General features: G+C 47.9%; 1 protein-coding gene across 1 annotated transcript in view; it reads left to right on the plus strand.

The window, feature by feature from the left end:
- Positions 1–20,489, plus strand: part of LOC148522295 (CD48 antigen-like) — a 68,531-nt gene that overhangs the window by 23,714 nt on the left and 24,328 nt on the right. The window contains exon 2 of the mRNA XM_088474204.1: positions 13,679–14,002. Coding sequence (XP_088330330.1) covers positions 13,679–14,002 — 324 coding nt within the window. The remainder of the gene's footprint in view (positions 1–13,678; positions 14,003–20,489) is intronic.

The following is a 20,489-nucleotide window of genomic DNA, read 5'->3' on the forward strand; positions in this document are numbered from 1 at the left end:
GGTCCTCCATTTATGTTATATTGATATATACGTGCGGCTAAAGCGCACACAAACACAGAAAATATTTTTTTATTTTTGCTGGAGAGTAGTGCACTTTGTAGGTAACACCACCCTTTAAGAAATGAGCCAGCCGGCTCTTTACTTATGGGACACAGGCGCACGCTTGGCGCTGCTCCTTTGTTGATGCACGTGCAGCCACAGTGCACACAATTCACAAACACAGAAAATATTTTTTTATTTGGTTTGGAGTGTACTTTGGGGGTTACAGCACCCTTTAACGGTCAAGCCAGCCGGCCCTTTACTTATGACACAGGCGCACGCTTGGCACTACTTTGTTGATGCACGTGCGGGTACTGCGTACACAATTCACAAACACAGAAAATATTTTTTTTTTTGGTTTGGACTGGAGTGTACTTTGGGGGTTACAGCACCCTTTAACGGTCAAGCCAGCCGGCCCTTTACTTATGACACAGGCGCACGCTTGGCACTACTTTGTTGATGCACGTGCGGCTACTGCGTACACAATTCACAAACACAGAAAATATATATTTTTTTGGTTTGGACTGGAGTGTACTTTGGGGGTTACAGCACCCTTTAACGGTCAAGACAGACGGCCCTTTACTTATGACACAGGCGCACGCTTGGCACTACTTTGTTGATGCACGTGCGGCTACTGCGCACACAATTCACAAACACAGAAAAAATATTTTGTTATTTGGTTTGGAGTGTACTTTGGGGGTTACAGCACCCTTTAATGGTCAAGCCAGCCGGCCCTTTACTTATGACACAGGTGCACGCTTGGCACTACTTTGTTGATGCACGTGCGGCTACTGCGCACACAATTCACAAACACAGAAAAATGTTTTTTTTTTTGGTTTGGACTAGAGTGTACTTTGGGGGTTACAGCACCCTTTAACGGTCAAGTCAGCAGGCCCTTTACTTATGACACAGGCGCACGCTTGGCACTACTTTGTTGATGCACGTGCGGCTACTGCGCACACAATTCACAAACACAGAAAAAATATTATTTTTTTAGCACTTGGGGGAAGCACCCCTGATGGACAGAGCACCCCCTGGACAACACTACAGCACCCCTTTAGGACTGGGACACTGCACAGGACTTTGGAGTGGACACAGCCCCTATGGAGAACTGACTGCACAACACAGTCCAGCCAGCCCCTATGGACTTTGAAGTAGTGGACACAGCCCCTATTAACAACAGCAGCACAGCACAACACAGCCAGCCCCTATGGACTTTGAAGTAGTGGACACAGCCCCTATGGACAACAGCAGCACAGCGCAGCACAACACTACTCTGCACTACAGTACACTACACAGCCCAGCCAGCCCTAACTCCCACCCTCCCTCTTCACTGTCCACAGCCGAGTGAGAAAATGGCGCTGACGCGGGTACCTTATATAGGATCCAAAACCCGCGAGACCCGGAAGGCGGGATGATGACGTTTTGCCTCGATTTCAGATCCGAGTCAGGCGGGAAAAGTCGAGCCTGACTCGGATCTGCCTCGGATCGGGGGGCTCGGGGGGGTTCGGATTTCTGAAATCCGAACCCGCTCACCCCTAGTCTAAAGACGCAGTTGCACTGACGAAGTCAGACATGTTCAGATGGAGAAATGGCGCCCCTTTATGGCTGGTGCAATCTCCAATGGTGCAACCGACGGTACGTTTCTAATACATACAGCGGCAGATTAGTGCTGCAGACTACGGGCGTCTCAGTAGGAAGTCCATCGGCCACGACATTTGAATAAAGACGCAGGCGCGTAGCATAAAAAGACGTGGGGAAAGTCAGAGGCCACCGGTAGTCGCAGCTCACGGCACAAGTTACAGTCCCTCAATATAACTCAGCAAGGACGAGTGTCCAGTAGGGTGTGAGCTCTGTTTAGAAAGTTATTGAGGTGACTTTGTTGATCCTGCTGATTGGCTGATGTACATGCCCTGTGTCTGGCCTGAGTCTGCAGTGGGCTAAACTATTTGGCAAATTCTGATAAAATCTGGATTCTGGTTTGTGATTTAGTTGGAGAAGTGCTGAAATTCATTTGAAATTCAGAATTTTTTGAATCGCTTCTTCAGTCTGTAGTCACAGTCAGGGATTACCCTAACGTCTGCTGCCTGAGGACCCAACGGTAGTGTCAGCTAAAACACATAAAATATGTATAAAATACAAATATCACCACCTGGCTGCTCACTGTGCCAGCAAACAAGACAGTACTAAATATTTATCTCACAATCTGCTTGTAGTGTTTAGCACTGCTGACTCTGATCACCAGGGCACTTAATCCTTACACAGAAACATTAGTTATGTTGGCAGGACAGTAGCTACAGCGCCATCCAGTCTGTCCTTTCTGTGTGTCTGTTCTTATTTTGCCTCACTCAGAACAGGACGCAACGCCAATGTTTGCGGAGTTGAGCGATTATCTGGGCAATGCACGTGCGCCGGGACTGATTACTGGGGGGCAGGAGCAGTGAGGATTTGAATGCAGGGTTATTGTAAGTCAGTGAGCATTTGTAAGAGGTAAGCAGGGGTGTGTGTCTCAGCCTGTGACTGCGTCTGTCTATGCAGTTAAACTAGCTCCAGCAGGTGACTTCTGACAGACATTCCGAGCAACCATAGGGTTATGTAACGTTTTATAGTTGTCGAAGGATAATCTTAATGTATAGTTGTATCATACATACCAACGGGATGTAGTCAGGAAGCCGACGGTCTAAATGCCGACCGCCGGCTTCCCGACTCTCTAATCCCGGCAAGGTACTAATGACAGGGGTCGAAAACTCGACGCCTGTTATCAGACCTACGCCGGGAGACCGACGCCCGGCATACCGAACAAAGGTAAGCTGGGCGCGGACAGCCGCGGACGGGAGGGTTAGGTTTTAGGGCTCCCGGGGGGACTTAGGGTTAGGCACCCCCCTGGGAGGGTTAGGGTTAGGCTAGGGGAAGGGGTGGTTAGAGTTAGACACCCCCCGGGAGACTTAGGTTTAGGCTGCAGGGAAGGGGGGGTTAGGTTTAGGCACTTAGAGGTGGGTTAGGCACTTGGGGGGAGGTTAGGGTTAGGCACCCCTTAGGGAGGGTTAGGGGGGAAAATAGGGTTAGCAATAATTACCTTTTTAATGATCAGGATCTTCACCCTAGCCGGGCTGCCGCTGTTGGAAATTGAACCTTCGGCCATTCGGTAATACCTACTGCACCCGTACCAACATATATATTCACCTCTCAGGGAGAGGACTTTCAAGTGGGCAGTGATGGGGGCGGGGCTGGAGTATTTGCGTCATTAGGCACTGCCCCCTCGTGGTGAAATCCCACAAATCGCGCCAAATGACCCGATTATAATAGAATTGCGTCATTAGGCCCATTCCCCTGTGTGTGGACCACGGATTGCCGGGAAGATTCTCCCCATACCTGTCCGCTTCACTAGGAAGTGGGCAGGCTGCAGGAGACGTGCCTACTCCGGGGTGCGGGGTGGCTAGCCGAAAAATCTGAAGCCTTCGGCAGGTTCCGGGAGAGTAGGTGTGTATGAGTTGTACCTACGCTCAGTCTCAGTATATATTAACTGTCAAGCTTTAGTTTTGCTTACAAAAGGCGATGCTACAAATCTGTTCTAGCTGGTGTCTGGTGTAACAATATCTAAACTGTTTAGTTAGCCATATAAACGGGATACAGTCAATATCCCGGCGCAGGGGATGCTAGCGCTTAGAAAACCGGCGCCGGAATCCCGACACCTGTCAGGATTCTGACCGCCGGGATCCTGAGCGCCAGCATCCCGTGACAAAGCCATATAAACACACATCTTTATTTTTATGGTAACACAATTCATTTACGCCAACAAATACTCAGAAGCACTGATGTAACTACCGTAGGTGCAAGGGGTGGGGCTGCTATGGGGCTCTGGCCGCCTCTGGGCCCGGCCCTCCCCCTGCATCTACGGTGCTAGGCCAGCCGTGGTCGTGTCCTCCTTCAGCAGCTGTGTGCTGGGATGCGCAGGGCAGGCACATCTGCCCTCCCGGCTGGCTCCGCCTCTCCTCACTGACTGATACTGGGAGGAGGTGTGGCCATGATTCGGAGACGTCCCTGCAGGCTCAGCATGGCTCCTCCCAGCATCAGTCAGTGAGGAGAGATGGAGCCGACCGGGAGAGGAGATGTGCCTGCCCTGCGCAGCACACTGCAGAAAGAGGACGTGACCACGGAGCAGAGGTAAGTAGTGGAGGGGGAGGGGGAGTTCGGGGAAGGGGGGAAGTACGGTGGAGGGGGTGGTGACCTACAGGGGCCCATGAAATTGTTGCTATGGGGCCCCTCTAGGTCTAGTTACGCCCCTGCTCAGAAGATGCCTCCTGAGTTACTTTTTGAAAGTACAGTAGAGCGGCTGCTTGAGGTGGTTGCACTGTGTAGGGGGGGTGTGGTATGATATGTTGACATTCATTATCAAGACACTGCTGAAAAGTTGACATAATAGAATAGTTAATGGTTTTGACACAGGCAGAGTCCCATTTCCAGAATTTCCCTGTATGAAAAATATGGTCTGAGGACCATTTATGTAGAGGCCACTGGTTGACCTCCAGGTAACTTCAACAGCCAATCGGAACAGGCAAGTGATTGGTTACTGGAGAGTTATGTGTCATTTATTAGCGCACTCTCAGAATCTCCATGACGACCTTGTTCTCAAATCTATATCCCACGTACAATACAAATATAAGGACAGACTGTAATTTTAAATAATCGATTACTGAAACTTATTATAAAAGTGCATATTACAGTATATGTATTTTAATGAATTTGTAGCTCATGGCCACCCGCTGTATACCTGATACAATCGCCGGATCCTTGCAAGTTTCCTGTCCAGTCTTCCTCCCCTTCCTGTTCAACACGAAGAAATTCCTACTGGAAAATAGAATATTGACTTTTTTCCCCTCATCGTAAAGGAAAACAGGAATATGTTTGCTTTTTTATTATTATTAAATTATTATTTTATTTTTTTTAGTGTGAGACTTCTATGATTGAATTATTTGTCCAGTCCATACCCTACGGTTCATTTCTGGTACAGTGCAGGGACTCTGAACACTTATAAATGTGCAATTTTAATACAGTATATAGAAGTGAGCTATCAATCAGCAGAGCATATCTTCCCAGCTATCCCTTTTATAGGACAGAATACTACTAATATGAAATGTTCCTCTGTGGCCGTTAGCTGAGGTATGCTGAGGTTTGCCATCCCAGGGGGAACTGGTAGGACGTTCCATTTGTCAAAATCAACGTTTTTTGTCATGTTTTGCCATGGGACTAAAAGTGGGGATTTTGGGCCTGATTCAGACCCGCTCACGAGCGCTATGCGCACGCAAGCGGGTCGATGGTGGCCCAGTGCGCATGCGCATGACTGAGCCGGCTCCGTCGTGCGCATGCATGAGACCCGGATAGCGACAGACAAACCGTCGCTCCGGGTCTCGTACTAAAGGGGGCGTGCTGTCGATGTTGAGTGACAGCACGCCCCCTTTGGTGGGCTGGCTGGGGGAGTGGCTGCCCAAACAGAGGCGTTCCCATGTGAACGCCTCCGTTTGGGGGAGGCCCCACTGACATCACGAGTGATGTCAGTGGGAGAGATATCGGCTCTGTTAGAGCCGAAATCTCTCTGGGGCTTGCAGCCACGAGACCCTACCACAAGGGTCTCGTCGCAAGCCCGATGGTTGCGATGGTCTTGACCATCGCGACCATCTTCCTGGCCGCTCGCTATAGCTGTGGGTGGTCACCCACAGCTATGCGACCGGCCAGGAGGCCGCTCTAAAAAAAACAAAAGCTCGGCCCTGATCCAGAGCGAGCGCTCTGTCAGAGCGTCCGGCTCTGAATCAGGGCCTTTATTCAAGGTAAAACTTGGTATTTTGGATTGGAAAAATAAATATTTGGGCAAATTGCATTTCATTATACTGTATTTGTAGCCTAGTGGCCTCAGGTGTCCTTAACAAGAGTTTACTCTGGGTAAAAGTTTTTTTGTGTGTTCTAATGAACATGGGGAAGGGGGTAGGAGGTGTTCCTGCTGTTTCCCGTTAAATACTTTGAAGTTTTCTGAGTATTCTGTTTTGCCATGAGGGTGGTGCTAGAGCAGTAATGTCCTCAGAGTACAAGGGTCCCCCTCTATGTGCAGATGACCTTGCAGTGATTACTAAGCGATGGGTTTTCTTGTCTGATGTAAGACAGGGTAATACTGTCCACGAATCACAGTGGGTGATACAGTACAGGGCATGGATTGATAAGAAGAGCTGAAGGCAGGATATGCATGAAGTGGCTTAAACCACAAGGCTAGGGATGGACCCTGGTGTTGCCCCACATTCCTTCTTGCTTTGTGTACAGTAGCACTTCTCAGTTTACCATGTGTAGCAGCACTTATTGTAGTAACTGTAGAAGGAATGCCTTAGCAATCATGTCTGTGTCAATTGGATTCGCTTCCTCATTACTTTGTTTTTCGAAGACCTCCGGTATTAGCCACATTGGGCCTGATTCATAGTATCACGGTAAGCAGCAGCAGTTGCAATGGCTGTGGAAGCCGTTACTGCTAAATTATGCGAATGCCTGCAGAAGGAGTCTGAAGGAAAAAGACGCCTCCTATCGGCATCACAGATCCGATACCTGCATCCAAAGACGCAGCATCGGATCACCATCACATCACATCGGATCACCTCGCTTACGCTTACTCAGAATGGGCGATGGAACTCCTCAGCTGAGGCCAGAAAGTCTGCATCAGAAGACACAGGACTGGCCTGGCCACGCCTACAAAACGAGGGCAACACGCCTCCGTTTTGTAGAACGCTCCGCCTCCCCAGACAGCTTCAGCATGTTAAATCACTGCGAGCAAGATCGCAGATAAGGATCTGCACATGCCCAGTGTCACCTCTGCGCATGCGCAGATCAAAAAATATTGTAGTATTGGATACTCTGAATCAGGCCCATTGTAAAGGGAATCGGTATGACATACCGCCGGCCGCATGGTTGGATTCACGGCAGCGCCTGGCTGACAACAGCAGAGTTCCCGGCAGCGGAAGCCCGACAGCGCTGGAAATCCCGATCTTCGCTAAGGTAAGTATAAACTAACCTAACCCCCTAACCCTCCTTAGGGGTGCCTAACCCTAACCTCCCCCTCAAGTGCCTAACCCTAATCCCCCCTCTAAGTGCCTAACTCTAACCCACCCTTCCCCGCTGCCTAAACCTAAGTCCCCCGGGGGGTGCCTAGCCCTAAGTCCCCCCCGGGGTTGCCTAACCCTCCCTCCCCCTAGCCTAACCCTCCCGGGGGGGTGCCTAGCCCTAAGTCCCCCCCGGGGGTGCCTAACCCTAACCCTCCCTCCCCCTAGCCTAACCCTAACCCTCCCGGGGGGGTGCCTAACCCTAAGTCCCCCCTGGGTGCCCTAAACCTAACCCCCCCCCCCCCGCGGCTGTCCGCTCGCGGCGCCCGGCATCCCTTCGATCGGGATGCCGGGCGCCTGTCTCCCGGCGTCGGGGAAATGACAGGCGTTTAGATATAGACAACCGGCATTTCACCCTCGCCGGGATATGACAGTCGGGAAGCCGGCTGTCGGTATTAAGGCAGCCGGTTTCCCGATTGTATACCTTGTAAAGAACCAACCAATATATAGATCCCCTAATCTTAGCCATACTGAGACTCCCATGCATAGAATGTGGTCCCCATTTTCTTAAGGCAGGCTCTAAAAAATGGTGCACGCTATCAAACTGCAGTAAACCCCCCTTAATGCAGTTTGTTATAATTAGGGGTTCGGATTTCTGAAATCCGAACCCCCCCGAGCCCCCCCGATCCGAGTCCGATCCGAATCAGGCTCGACTTTTCCCGCCTGACTCGGATCTGAAATCGAGGCAAAACGTCATCATCCCGCCTTCCGAGTCTCGCGGGTTTTGGATCCTATATAAGGTACCCACGTCGGCGCCATTTTCTCACTCGGCTGTGGACAGTGAAGAGGGAGGGTGGGAGTTAGGGCTGTGTAGTGTAGTGTAGTGCTGCTGTTGTCCACTACTTCAAAGTCCATAGGGGCTGGCTGTGTTGTGCTGTGCTGCTGTTGTTAATAGGGGCTGTGTCCACTACTTCAAAGTCCATAGGGGCTGGCTGGACTGTGTTGTGCAGTCAGTTCTCCATAGGGGCTGTGTCCACTCCAAAGTCCTGTGCAGTGTCCCAGTCCTAAAGAGGTGCTGTAGTGTTGTCCAGGGGGTGCTCTGTCCATCAGGGGTGCTCCCCCCAAGTGCTAAAAAAATAATATATTTTCTGTGTTTGTGAATTGTGTGCGCAGTAGCCGCACGTGCATCAACAAAGTAGTGCCAAGCGTGCGCCTGTGTCATAAGTAAAGGGCCGGCTGGCTTGACCGTTAAAGGGTGCTGTAACCCCCGAAAGTACACTCAAGTCCAAACCAAAAAAAAATTATTTTCTGTGTTTGTGAATTGTGTGCGCAGTAGCCGCACGTGCATCAACAAAGTAGTGCCAAGCGTGCGCCTGTGTCATAAGTAAAGGGCCGGCTGGCTTGACCGTTAAGGGTGCTGTAACCCCCGAAAGTACACTCCAGTCCAAACCAAAAAAAAAATTATTTTCTGTGTTTGTGAATTGTGTGCGCAGTAGCCGCACGTGCATCAACAAAGTAGTGCCAAGCGTGCGCCTGTGTCATAAGTAAAGGGCCGGCTGGCTTGACCGTTAAGGGTGCTGTAACCCCCGAAAGTACACTCCAGTCCAAACCAAAAAAAAAATTATTTTCTGTGTTTGTGAATTGTGTGCGCAGTAGCCGCACGTGCATCAACAAAGTAGTGCCAAGCGTGCGCCTGTGTCATAAGTAAAGGGCCGGCTGGCTTGACCGTTAAAGGGTGCTGTAACCCCCGAAAGTACACTCCAGTCCAAACCAAAAAAAAAATTATTTTCTGTGTTTGTGAATTGTGTGCGCAGTAGCCGCACGTGCATCAACAAAGTAGTGCCAAGCGTGCGCCTGTGTCATAAGTAAAGGGCCGGCTGGCTTGACCGTTAAAGGGTGCTGTAACCCCCAAAGTACACTCCAGTCCAAACCGAAAAAAAATTATTTTCTGTGTTTGTGAATTGTGTGCGCAGTAGCCGCACGTGCATCAACAAAGTAGTGCCAAGTGTGCGCCTGTGTCATAAGTAAAGGGCCGGCTGGCTTGACCGTTAAAGGGTGCTGTAACCCCCGAAAGTACACTCCAGTCCAAACCAAAAAAAAAATTATTTTCTGTGTTTGTGAATTGTGTGCGCAGTAGCCGCACGTGCATCAACAAAGTAGTGCCAAGCGTGCGCCTGTGTCATAAGTAAAGGGCCGGCTGGCTTGACCGTTAAAGGGTTCTGTAACCCCCAAAGTACACTCCAAACCAAAAAAATATATATTTTCTGTGTTTGTGACTTGTGTGCACTTTGGCTGCACGTGCATCAACAAAGGAGCAGCGCCAAGCGTGCGCCTGTGTCCCATAAGTAAAGAGCCGGCTGGCTCATTTCTTAAAGGGTGGTGTAACCCACAAAGTGCACTACTCTCCAGCAAAAATAAAAAAATATTTTCTGTGTTTGTGTGCGCTTTAGCCACACGTATATATATCAATATAATATAAATGGAGGACCAAACTTTCTCTGATAAAAATAAAATAGGGAAAGATCAAGAACCACTTCCTACTAGTGCTGTTGCTGCTGCTGGGAGTTGTTCATCATCCCAGAGAGGAAGTAGGAACATCACTACTTTTACTAAACAATTGACCCTCCAACAGTCCCTAGCGATGAGGATGAAGTACGACAGCAGTCATCCTGAAGCAAAACGTATAACTGAGGCCTTGACTGCTATGTTGGTGTTAGACGTGCGTCCGGTATCCAACATTAGTGCAGTGGGATTTAGACAATTGATGGAGGTAGTGTGTCCTCGGTTCCAAATCCCGTCTAGATTCCACCTGCATCCTCAAAGCAGCAGCGACAAGCGTGCGTCTGTCTGTTAAAGGGTGGTGACACCCTCAAAGTGTGCTACACAAACAATTAAAATATTGTTCTTTTTTTTTCGGTCTTTGTGAAATGTGTGGGCTGTAGCCGCACCTGCATCCTTAAAGCAGCAGCGACAAGCGTGCGTCTGTCTGTTAAAGGGTGGTGACACCCTCAAAGTGTGCTACACAAAGAATAAAAATATTCTTCTTCTTTTTTCTGTCTTTGTGAATTGTGTGGGCTGTAGCCGCACTTGCATCCTCAAAGCAGCAGCGACAAGCGTGCGTCTGTCTGTTAGAGGGTGGTGTAACCCTCAAAGTGTGCTCCACAAACAATAAAAATATTCTTTTTTTTTTTCTGTCTTTGTGAATTGTGTGGGCTGTAGCCGCACTTGAATCCTCAAAGCAGCAGCGACAAGCGTGCGTCTGTCTGTTAAAGGATTACATCGGTGACAGCATCCAAGTAGGCATGTCAGACAGTCCGTACCTGTACTGGCAGGAAAAAGAAGCAATTTGGAGGTCCCTGTACAAACTGGCTCTATTTTACCTGAGTTGCCCCCCCTCCAGTGTGTACTCCGAAAGAGTGTTTAGTGCAGCCGGGAACCTTGTTAGCGAAAGGCGTAGGAGGTTGCTTCCACAAAATGTGGAGAAGATGATGTTCATAAAATGAATGATCAACTCTTCCAGGGAGACCAGCCTCCAGAACGTACAGAGGGACCTGTGGTTCCAGCAGGGACGAATTAATACTCTGTGAGGATGAGGATGTACATAACACTGAAGAGGGTGAGGAATCTGTGGATGAGGAGGATGAGGACGACTTCTTGCCTCCGTAGAGCCAGTTTGTGCAGGGACAGATTAATTGCCAGCTTGTTTTGTGGGGGCCCAAACGAACCAATCATTTCAGCCACAGTTGTGTGGCAGACCCTGGCGCTGAAATGATTGGTTTGTTAAAGTGTGCATGTCCTGTTTATACAACATAAGGGTGGGTGGGAGGGCCCAAGGACAATTCCATCTTGCACCTCTTTTTTTTTCTTTGCATTATGTAGTTTGGGGCCTAGTTTTTCAATGCCATCCTGTCTGCCACTGCAGTTTCACGCCTAGATGGGTCACGTGTTTGTGCCGCCCACTCGTGTCGCTTAGCATAGTCATCCAGCTACCTCGGTGCAACCTTTTGGACATAAAAACACTATTGTGAGGTGTGAGGTATTCAGAATAGACTGGAAATGAGTGGAAATTAAGGTTATTGAGGTTAATAATAGCATAGGAGCAGAAAAACCTACAAATTCTGTGATTTTAGCTGTTTTTATGCTTTTTTTCAAAAAAATACAGATCCAAAACACAAAACCCAGAACCCAAAACACGGAAGGGTGGTTTTGGCAAAACCAATCCAGATCCAAAACACGAAGAAAGATCCAGATCCAAAACCAAAACACAAAACACGAAAAGTGGCCGGTGCACACCCCTAGTTATAATACAATCTCTGCAGTGAGGAGACTGGTTGCAGGAGATGAAGCAGAGGAGACATTTGCATGTCTAGCTCCTCCCACTCAGTGTAAGGTTATTGCAGCCACTGATGTTAGTACAGATACGGATCTCGACTATTATACCTTCATCTGAAAAAATTATATTGAAATTTCATTACTGGCAACTGTTTAGTTCTCTAATTTGCTTTAAATAATGAATCAATCATTCCATTGTACAGCATTTGTGCCTCACCTAACTGCACATGATTAACCAATTATATGTCTCTATACTGAGCTGTACAGGTTTTCAATCTGTTTTAAGATTGCCAAATGTAGTAAAAACCAGCAAATGAGACCCACTCATTGGGCTGGTAATTTTAGCTAAAATAAATGCACAAATTATATGTTAGGGATATTGCTAACAGATGCGCTGCTGACAGGAGGTGGGGCCGGCATCCTCTCCATCTGGGACTATGGCGCTACGCTGTGACATCACAGTGACAGTGCCCCTAAGCCGCAGCATGTCCAACTGGGAGTCACACAAGTGAGCTAATTAGGCATCTCCAGACGCAGCAGTGGGTCACAGAAGCCGACGGGTAGAGTCTATGTACACAAGACGCCTCCTGCGGCTTTTGAATATTGTAGCCGCCGCATACATGAACGCAACGGCTGTAACTATACATCTCTGAATCAGGCCCTTAGATTGGTGGTTTCACACCACACCGCTATGGCAAGCCAAACCACAATTTGGTACTAGCTAACACTAAACGTCCTACACTAATTAGTGCTGAGCTTGTTGTACTGGGGTCTGGATTATAAATGCCTAAACCGTTACAGATATATCACAACGATGGATTTTATAGTTATACCATTTAGAGATTGATGCCCACTTCCTAGCTTAGCCCAATGGTAGTGCTGCTGCCCTGATTGCTTGTACTTTGCCCCCTACCATACTGTTGGTCCTAACTTGCACACAACTCTTATAAGGGTGTGGTATGCAATCCCTGGAAACACACAACACTCTAACCCCCAGAGTCCATGGCATCACACTGCTCACCAAATTTTAGCACCACTTTTCTCAGTCCCCATAGTAACTATATTGCACAGGTCTGGGCTAGATGATTCCAAATCGGTTTTGCTTTATAAATAAATAAATAAATTGTGCTTTAAATCTTGTGGCTAAATCGCCCATATCTCTGCACTTGCCGCAACTCGTAGGCTACTACATTTGGCCCTCAGGGGCCTATTCATCAACACTAATATAATGTTTTAAGGACATTTTCCTTAATTAACGTTATTTTAGTATTCATGATGACACTTAGCACAGGAGATAACACTGATATCTCCTTGCTAAGTCCCCCTGCGTTAATTTCCACACTCCCCATACATTAGTACATTAGTATGGGGATATGGAAATTATGGTATTCATCAAATTCCGAAAATTATGTATTTTCGGAATTTGATGTAGTTACTATTCGCCACTGTGAGGTGGTGAATAGCAGGTGAAACTTACCTGCTTACAGCTGGACAGGTCCCCCGGCGTCTCCCTCCGGCGCACTGGTGCGTCCTCTGGCTCTGTCTGCTATGCGGTCATGTGTTCTACCAGCAGAACACAATAAAGTTTAGAAAAAAAAAAAAATATATTTTTTTTTCTAAACAGTACTGTGCTCTGCTGGGAGACCACATGACAGCATAGCAGACGGAGCCGGAGGCTGCTGCACTAGCAGGTAAGTGCTGAGCGGGAGGGGGGGGGGGCAGGTGAGCGGAGGGGGGGGGGACACAAACTTACCGCATGTAGGCAGTGCTGCGTATGTGCTGGTTTTACAGATGTAACACCGCATGCGCAGCACTGCTTCCAGCTGCGGTAAGTTAGAGTAGACAGGGATAACTATCTATTTCCTGAAAAGCTGTCATCGCAAAAATGACAGCTTTTCGGAATAGATAGTTATAGGGAGGAGGAATGATGAATTCCTCCGGTAATTAGATAGAACTCCATTCGAGTTCTAAACCTAATTACCTCCTGGGAAACTTTAGTTGTGATGAATAGGCCCCTTAGTCACTTATTTACCAGTGGTAAAGAAAGCATCTATCTCTTTCCCGTGTTGAACATCCTAGACGGGGATAGTTTTTACAGCCAGTTTGCTGATACTAATAAAGGCCATGGCTTCAGCCTATTTGTGTCACTGTTATTATTCAGGACTATAACATCAAAATATTATCATGTATCAGACACAGACAATAAATAACATATTGTTTTCTACCTATAGGCAGTCAAGCTCGTCTTCCTGTCCAGGTGAATGGGCTGCTGCACGGAGCTGTCACTATGTCTAACCCATGGAATAATACGCGTAATTTAAGTTTGATTAGCTGGAAGTTCAGCAAGAATGGAAACTCAAAAGCATTCCTGGACACTAGCAAACAGCCTCATAAACTGTATGACACTCAGTTCTCTGGTCGTCTGGAAGTGGCTGACAGCTTAATGACAGTAACTGTTAAGAATGTGAGAAAGGAGGACAGCGGAACGTTCATCTCAGATATTACGTATGAAGATGGAACTTCTGATAGGTTTTCATATAACGTCACAATCTATGGTATGTATTATTATTATCACAGAGATACCAGACTACACAAACACTATCAGTGATGATCAGTAACAGTAGGAGTTTGCAAAGCTGATGAAATGGTGATTGTTCATGTGTTTGTCACGAATCATCTGCAGTTATCTTACTATCAGCAATGTTATAAAACTTCTATTCCAGGATTGTCCCTTTAGGCGGAATGGGATTGAAATGCCGGCGGGGGTAGGTAACTATACTAACCTCCCCTGTCCCCCACTAACCCTCCCTTAGTGGTGCCTAACCCTAAGCCCTCCCCTTAGTGCCTAACCCTAACTCCCCCCCCCCCCCCCCCCAGGAATGCCTAAACCTAACACACCCTTCCCGCTCCCAACCCTCCCGGGGGATGGGGGGGGTGTGCGTAAGCCCAACCTCCCCCCAGTGGTGCCTGACCATAACCTTCCCTCCTAGAGATGCCTAACCCTAATCTCTTATCTTCGTTTGGGTTGGCGTCCTCGGCTTTCCGGCGTTGGGAGTAACATAGCCGTCGATATTTCTACGCCTATGTTACATCCCTTGCCGGGCTTCTGCTGTCGGCATTAAGACCACTACATCCCCTTAAGGCAACCTGGAGCTACAGCTATTGTGGAACAAATGGAGGCGTTTGTAACTGAAAGCTGTATTATTAATTATTAATGTACTGCGTCTGCTACTAGAAAAATTCCAGGAGGCAGCCGATAAATAGAAAGGACATGATTGGTGCATAATTGTAGTACATGTTCTGTTACCAATAGCAACCAATCAGATTCTATATTTCATGTTTAGAATGAAATAGTTTGGTTGTCATTGGTTTCAGTAGTTGAGACAAGAATTTTAGTGCTGCAGGGAGACTCTTGCTCAGTATGAACAATTATAGTGAGGGTGGCGGAGAGTCGCTCTGTGATGTAAAATGCGCCAATTCCGGAAAAGCTGCATCAGACTAATGAAGCATATTGCGCTATGGTGGACGGCCCTAAGAACCACATAAGGCAGGACAGCCAGAAAATAATGTCTCTCCCAGATCGGAATGATGTGCTCATGGATTTTACCAGCTGCGTCGCCGTTAGCTCCGCCCCTTAAACCAATAGTTCAAATAGTTGTTTCACAAAAGGTATTATAATGTCACCAGCAATAAATTATTTGTGTATCACTAAATTACTGAGCAAGTTTCCTCATTTATAATATGCACACCATTGTTCAATCTACAGTATATGTCCTGGGAATCGGTATGATTTACCACCGGACGTCGATCGGGATGCCGGGCGTCGGTCTCCTGGCGTATGTCTAATGACAGGCGTCAGCATATCGACGCCTGTCTTTAGACCCTTGCCGGGATATGACATTCGGGAAGCTGTCTGTCGTTAATAGGTCCCGACTGCATACCATGTCCTGGGATCTCATAAACTCTGTGTTAGAAATCCAGGAGTGTTACTGAGCAGTCCAGAGACGTTCTCTTCAGATATAGTTTCTCTTGCACAAGTGAAAGAGCGCTTAAGTATTAAATCATAGAGTGTTTAAGTACTTAATCCTGCGTGTTACTTCTTGCTCAGCTTTTATTTTATCTCTATATTTATAACCACAGATAGAGAGACAGAATATGCAAAGAGATGCACACAGTATGGTAGAAAATACCAGACCTCCCAGGCGGCATAGCAAATCACAATAATATTTTGGCAGAAAACTGCACAGACTGCACATACTGTATACACAGGAATCTGTTGGTCTTTTATATTTTGTTATAAACAGGGAGTATAACATAGGAGGGGGGCGTGAGTCAGAGAAAGGAGAGAAAAGAGAGGAAACAAAGTTGAGGAACGGTGAGAGACCCTGGATGTGAAAGCCAAAAATCGCTTGATGAGAAGTGTATAGGTATATATATATATATAATACCAGTGGACCCGGCACTCGCAACACAAGTGGGTATGGCTCCAGTGCCCTTTCCAAATGCAATCAGCACAGATATTATAGGAGTAACGGAAGGCGCTCTGGGAGACTTAACAGCTCCAAAAAACTGACAGCAAAACTGTAGCTAGATGTCAACGTTTCAGTGACATACACTTGTGTCTTGATAAAAGTGTATGTCACTGAAACGTTGACATCTAGCTACAGTTTTGCCGTCAGTTTTTTGGAGCTGTTAAGTCTCCCAGAGCGCCTTCCGTTATTCCTTTGATATATATATATATATATATATATTAAGGTCTGTGGGGGCCCCTGAGCAACAAACTTGTGGGGGCCCCTATATACCACAGTTTCTCGTCACCCTAGGAACATTTTTTTTCCTTTTTATTCACCTCAGTAGTAATGCCCCTCTTGCAATGCCCACTGCATAGTTGCCTACCTTTAATACTCTCTTCCCTGGAGAAGCCCGGGTAAGAGAAGCAGCAGGGGGCCGACAGGGGCGGGGCTTGACGATTTGTGTCATTAAGCCCCGCCCCCTCGCTGTAAAATTGCCGCGATTGGGTACAATTTATATAGGGGGCGTGGCCAATTGCTGTGATTCATGCAGAATCACGGCTTAAGCCCCACCCCCTTCACGGAGACCTGCGATCGGCGCGGGTATTCTCATTCAGCCCACTTCACTAGGAAGTGGGCAGAATGCGGGAGAAATGCCTACCCTTCCAGGGGTGCGGGGGGTTACCCGAAAAATCGGGAGCCTTCCGCGAAAACCGGGAGAGTAGGCATGTATGGCCCACTGTAGTAGTGCCCCTAATGCAATGTCCCTAGTAGCAGTGCCCCTTATGCAGTGCCCCCAGTAATGGTCCACCCTATGCAGTGCCCACTGTAGTAGTCCCCCCTATGCAGTGCCACCTGTAGTAATGCCCCTTATGCAGTGCCCTCAGTAATGGTCCCCCATATGCAGTGCCCACTGTAGTAGTCCCCCCTATGCAGTGCCATCTGCAGTAATGCTCCTTATGTAGTGCCCCCAGTAGTGGTCCCCCTATGCAGTGCCCCTTATATAATGCCCCCAGTAGTAGTCCCACCCCTATGCATTGGCCCCAGTAGTAGTCCCCCTATACAGTGCCCCCAGCAGTAGTCCCCCTATGCACTGACCCTAGTAACGCCCCTCAGTGCCCCCATGAAGCGCTCCCCCTATGCAGTGCCCCCTGTAGCGGCCCCCCCTATACAGTGCCCTCTGTAGCGCCCCCCCCCCTATGCAGTGCTCCTTACACGCACACACAAAAAAAAAATCACAACTTACCTGAATCCCCGCTCCTGACGCGACAGCCGCAGTCAGCTCCGGGTCACGGCTCTTCTCCTTCACTATGGGAGAGACGTCAGCATCATGACAACTCTCCCATCACACGCTGCGGGGGGAGCCGGAAGGCGGAGCTCATGAGTGAGCTCCAGCCGGCTCCCTCCGTTGTGCAGCAGCCAATGAGAGTCTGTGTGACTCTCATCGGCTGCTGTAACAAACACACAGGTACCGCCGGCGGCTGTGTGTATGTCACTGTGTAGTGTGGCCGCGCTCCCTGCTAGTGGGGACCCCTCCGTGTGTGGGGGGGCAACCTTGAACCTGGGGGAGAGCTAATGTGATATTGATACCAGGGATCCCAAATCTGTGTCAATTTTGTCATGCCGTGGAATGTATTTCATAGAGTCCACATGGGGCACTCTCTTTACCAATCAGAAGTAATTTCAAGTTTAGCGTCTTGGAGGATGTGTCCCAGAAGTTTATCAGAGTTTCTAGGGAAGGTTTTGATTGGTTGTCAGAAGGGGCAGAAAATGGATTCTTTGGAATCGCAACACCTAGAAGCTGGGTGCAAAGACCAAAGATCGAGTCCTATAATTGTAAGATAAGAATGCAGTCCCACCAAATATGGGAGTCTGTAGCTCTCATTCCCCAGCCCCTCCAGTACAGTTTGATAGTTGCCAGATAGATATTGTGCAAGTTATCGGGAACTAACTAGCAACGCGTATAGATTTCATAAGAGTTTTTCCCTGATGGCCAAGTTAATGGAGAATTCTTCATGCTCAACTTTTTGAACACAGCACTGGCCACTGAGACAGTAGGATCTCACGGTAACTTTGCCTAGTCACGGTGCTGCTTACATTCTTTTTTGTGTCATGAGCACTTACTGATAAATCTGCTATATTTTTTCTTGGTCTGCCATAATCTAATGGGAAAATTGTAATGCATGAATGAAAAACAAAACAAAATAACATTTTGGGTTTGACCGAACAGTGTAACTGTTCTCATTGTCAACATTTTAACTGTTGGAATGCGGAATCACATTCCAATCCCGATCACACTGGGCATGCTCCAGGAATAATGGCCCTCATTCAGAGCCGTTCGCTATTTGTGGTCGCTCGTTTAAAAACAAGGGCTGGCTATTCAAATGATCCGTACGCACATTGCAGTCTGTTCACACCTCTAAGTCTGAACGAGCGAGCAAAACATATGCTCGTTTATTTGTTAAAAACGCCCCCTGGCCGCTCGCACCCTACGTCATGTCCGCTATTTATTAGATTAATCGAGTACATCGACCAGCGTATGAACTGCTCGCTATTCTTGTGGTTGGTGTTTGCTACCACAAATTTGCGAGCAGTTCTGGCTCTAAAATAACCCAGTGACGTGGTCATTGACGCTGCTGTTTTAAATATACACACCCATAAAACGCCCGTTTTGACCTTTAAGCACGCCTGCGTTCGGATCTCCACTCCCCATTTTCAAGCACCATCCCCTGTTACCACCCACATACGCCTCCTCCTGTCACTCAAAATAGCAGGCCCTCGCTATATTGCGTACCAACGATTTTCGGCCGCACTGACTGGTTCGCGCATGCGTACTAAAAACCGTACGCATGCGCAGATGTGCGAACATCGCTCGGAACGAGCGTACTGCCGCTAACGAGCGGCTCTGAATGAGGGCCATAGAACAGTGAAGCTTAACTTCATTACTTTCTTTTTCTTACGGCACAATCTTGACCTGCATTGACAAAATAGGCCTAGGTCCTACAGTGTCTCTTTCAAAAGCCATGGCCGCCTATGATAACAGAAGAATTTTTATAATCCTATGGGGAATTTCAATTGTGCGAGATGACCAGTCAGATGAAGACATTTTGCGGCCCAGTGACATCTCTAGTTTTCTCTTACACCCCACAGAGGCATTCAGAAAAATGAGCAAGGTTTGGCCAATGTAATCCACAGGCGGCACCTCAAACTGAATTCCCCCAGAGGGCTATTTCAGACACCGTGGTTTTGTCCGGATGGAAAAAAACTGTCCGATTTTTTTTTTTGTGGATCAGTCACTTTCACAAGCAACAGTTTGTAATGTTAATGTCATGTGTTTTCACTCTTTAAACTGAAGACATGGACGGTTAGAAGGTCAACGTACAACTAATTACCGTGGTGTGTGAAAGCATGCATAAAATCATGTACTTCACCATGTTACGGTGACTGCATGGCGCGGCAGCCGTCCTAGTCAGTGGTCATTCACGGCTGTAATACGGCGACCGTGCCATATTCGTGTCGTCTAAAAGAATACATTAATTTCTCCATTTGACTACAAACACTTCCGTCCAGACAAAACCGTTGTGTCTAAAATAGCCGTAAGAGTGCTATCTCTTCTTAATGATTCAAGGTAATTTAACCTATTGTAATTAGGGGTGAGCGGGTTCGGATTTCTGAAATCCGAACCCCCCCGAGCCCCCCCGATCCGAGGCCGATCCGAGTCAGGCTCGACTTTTCCCGCCTGACTCTGATCTGAAATCGAGGCAAAACGTCATCATCCCGCCTTCCAGGTCTCGCGGGTTTTGGATCCTATATAAGGTACCCGCATCGGCGCCATTTTCTCACTCGGCTGTGGACAGTGAAGAGAGAGGGTGGGAGTTAGGGCTGGCTGGGCTGTGTAGTGTAGTGCAGAGTAGTGTTGTAGTGTAGTGTAGTGCAGTGTTGTGTTGTGCTGCGCTGTGCTGCTGTTGTCCATAGGGGCTGTGTCCACTACTTCAAAGTCCATAGGGGCTGGCTGGACTGTGTTGTGCAGTCAGTTGTCCATAGGGGCTGTGTCCACTCCAAGGTCCTGTGCAGTGTCCCAGTCCTAAAGGGGTGCTGTAGTGTTGTCCAGGGGGTGCTCTGTCCATCCCCCAAGTGCAAAAAAAAAAATATTTTTTCGGTGTTTGTGAATTGTGTGCACTGTGGCTCACGTGCATCAACAACGGAGCAGCGCCAAGCGTGCGCCTGTGTCCCATAAGTAAAAGGCCGGCTGGCTTGTCCATTAAAGTGTGCTGTAACCCCCAAAGGGCACTCCAAACAAAATAAAAAAATATATTTTTTTGTGTTTGTGAATTGTGTGCGCAGTAGCCGCATGTGCATCAACAAAGTAGTGGCAAGCGTGCGCCTGTGTCCCATAAGTAAAAGGCCGGCTGGCTTGTCCATTAAAGTGTGCTGTAACCCCCAAAGGGCACTCCAAACAAAATAAAAAAATATATTTTTTTGTGTTTGTGAATTGTGTGCGCAGTAGCCGCATGTGCATCAACAAAGTAGT

Source organism: Taudactylus pleione, unplaced genomic scaffold, assembly GCF_031769625.1.
Source record: "Taudactylus pleione unplaced genomic scaffold, aTauple2 ptg000148l, whole genome shotgun sequence".
Lineage (NCBI taxonomy): Eukaryota > Metazoa > Chordata > Amphibia > Anura > Myobatrachidae > Taudactylus > Taudactylus pleione.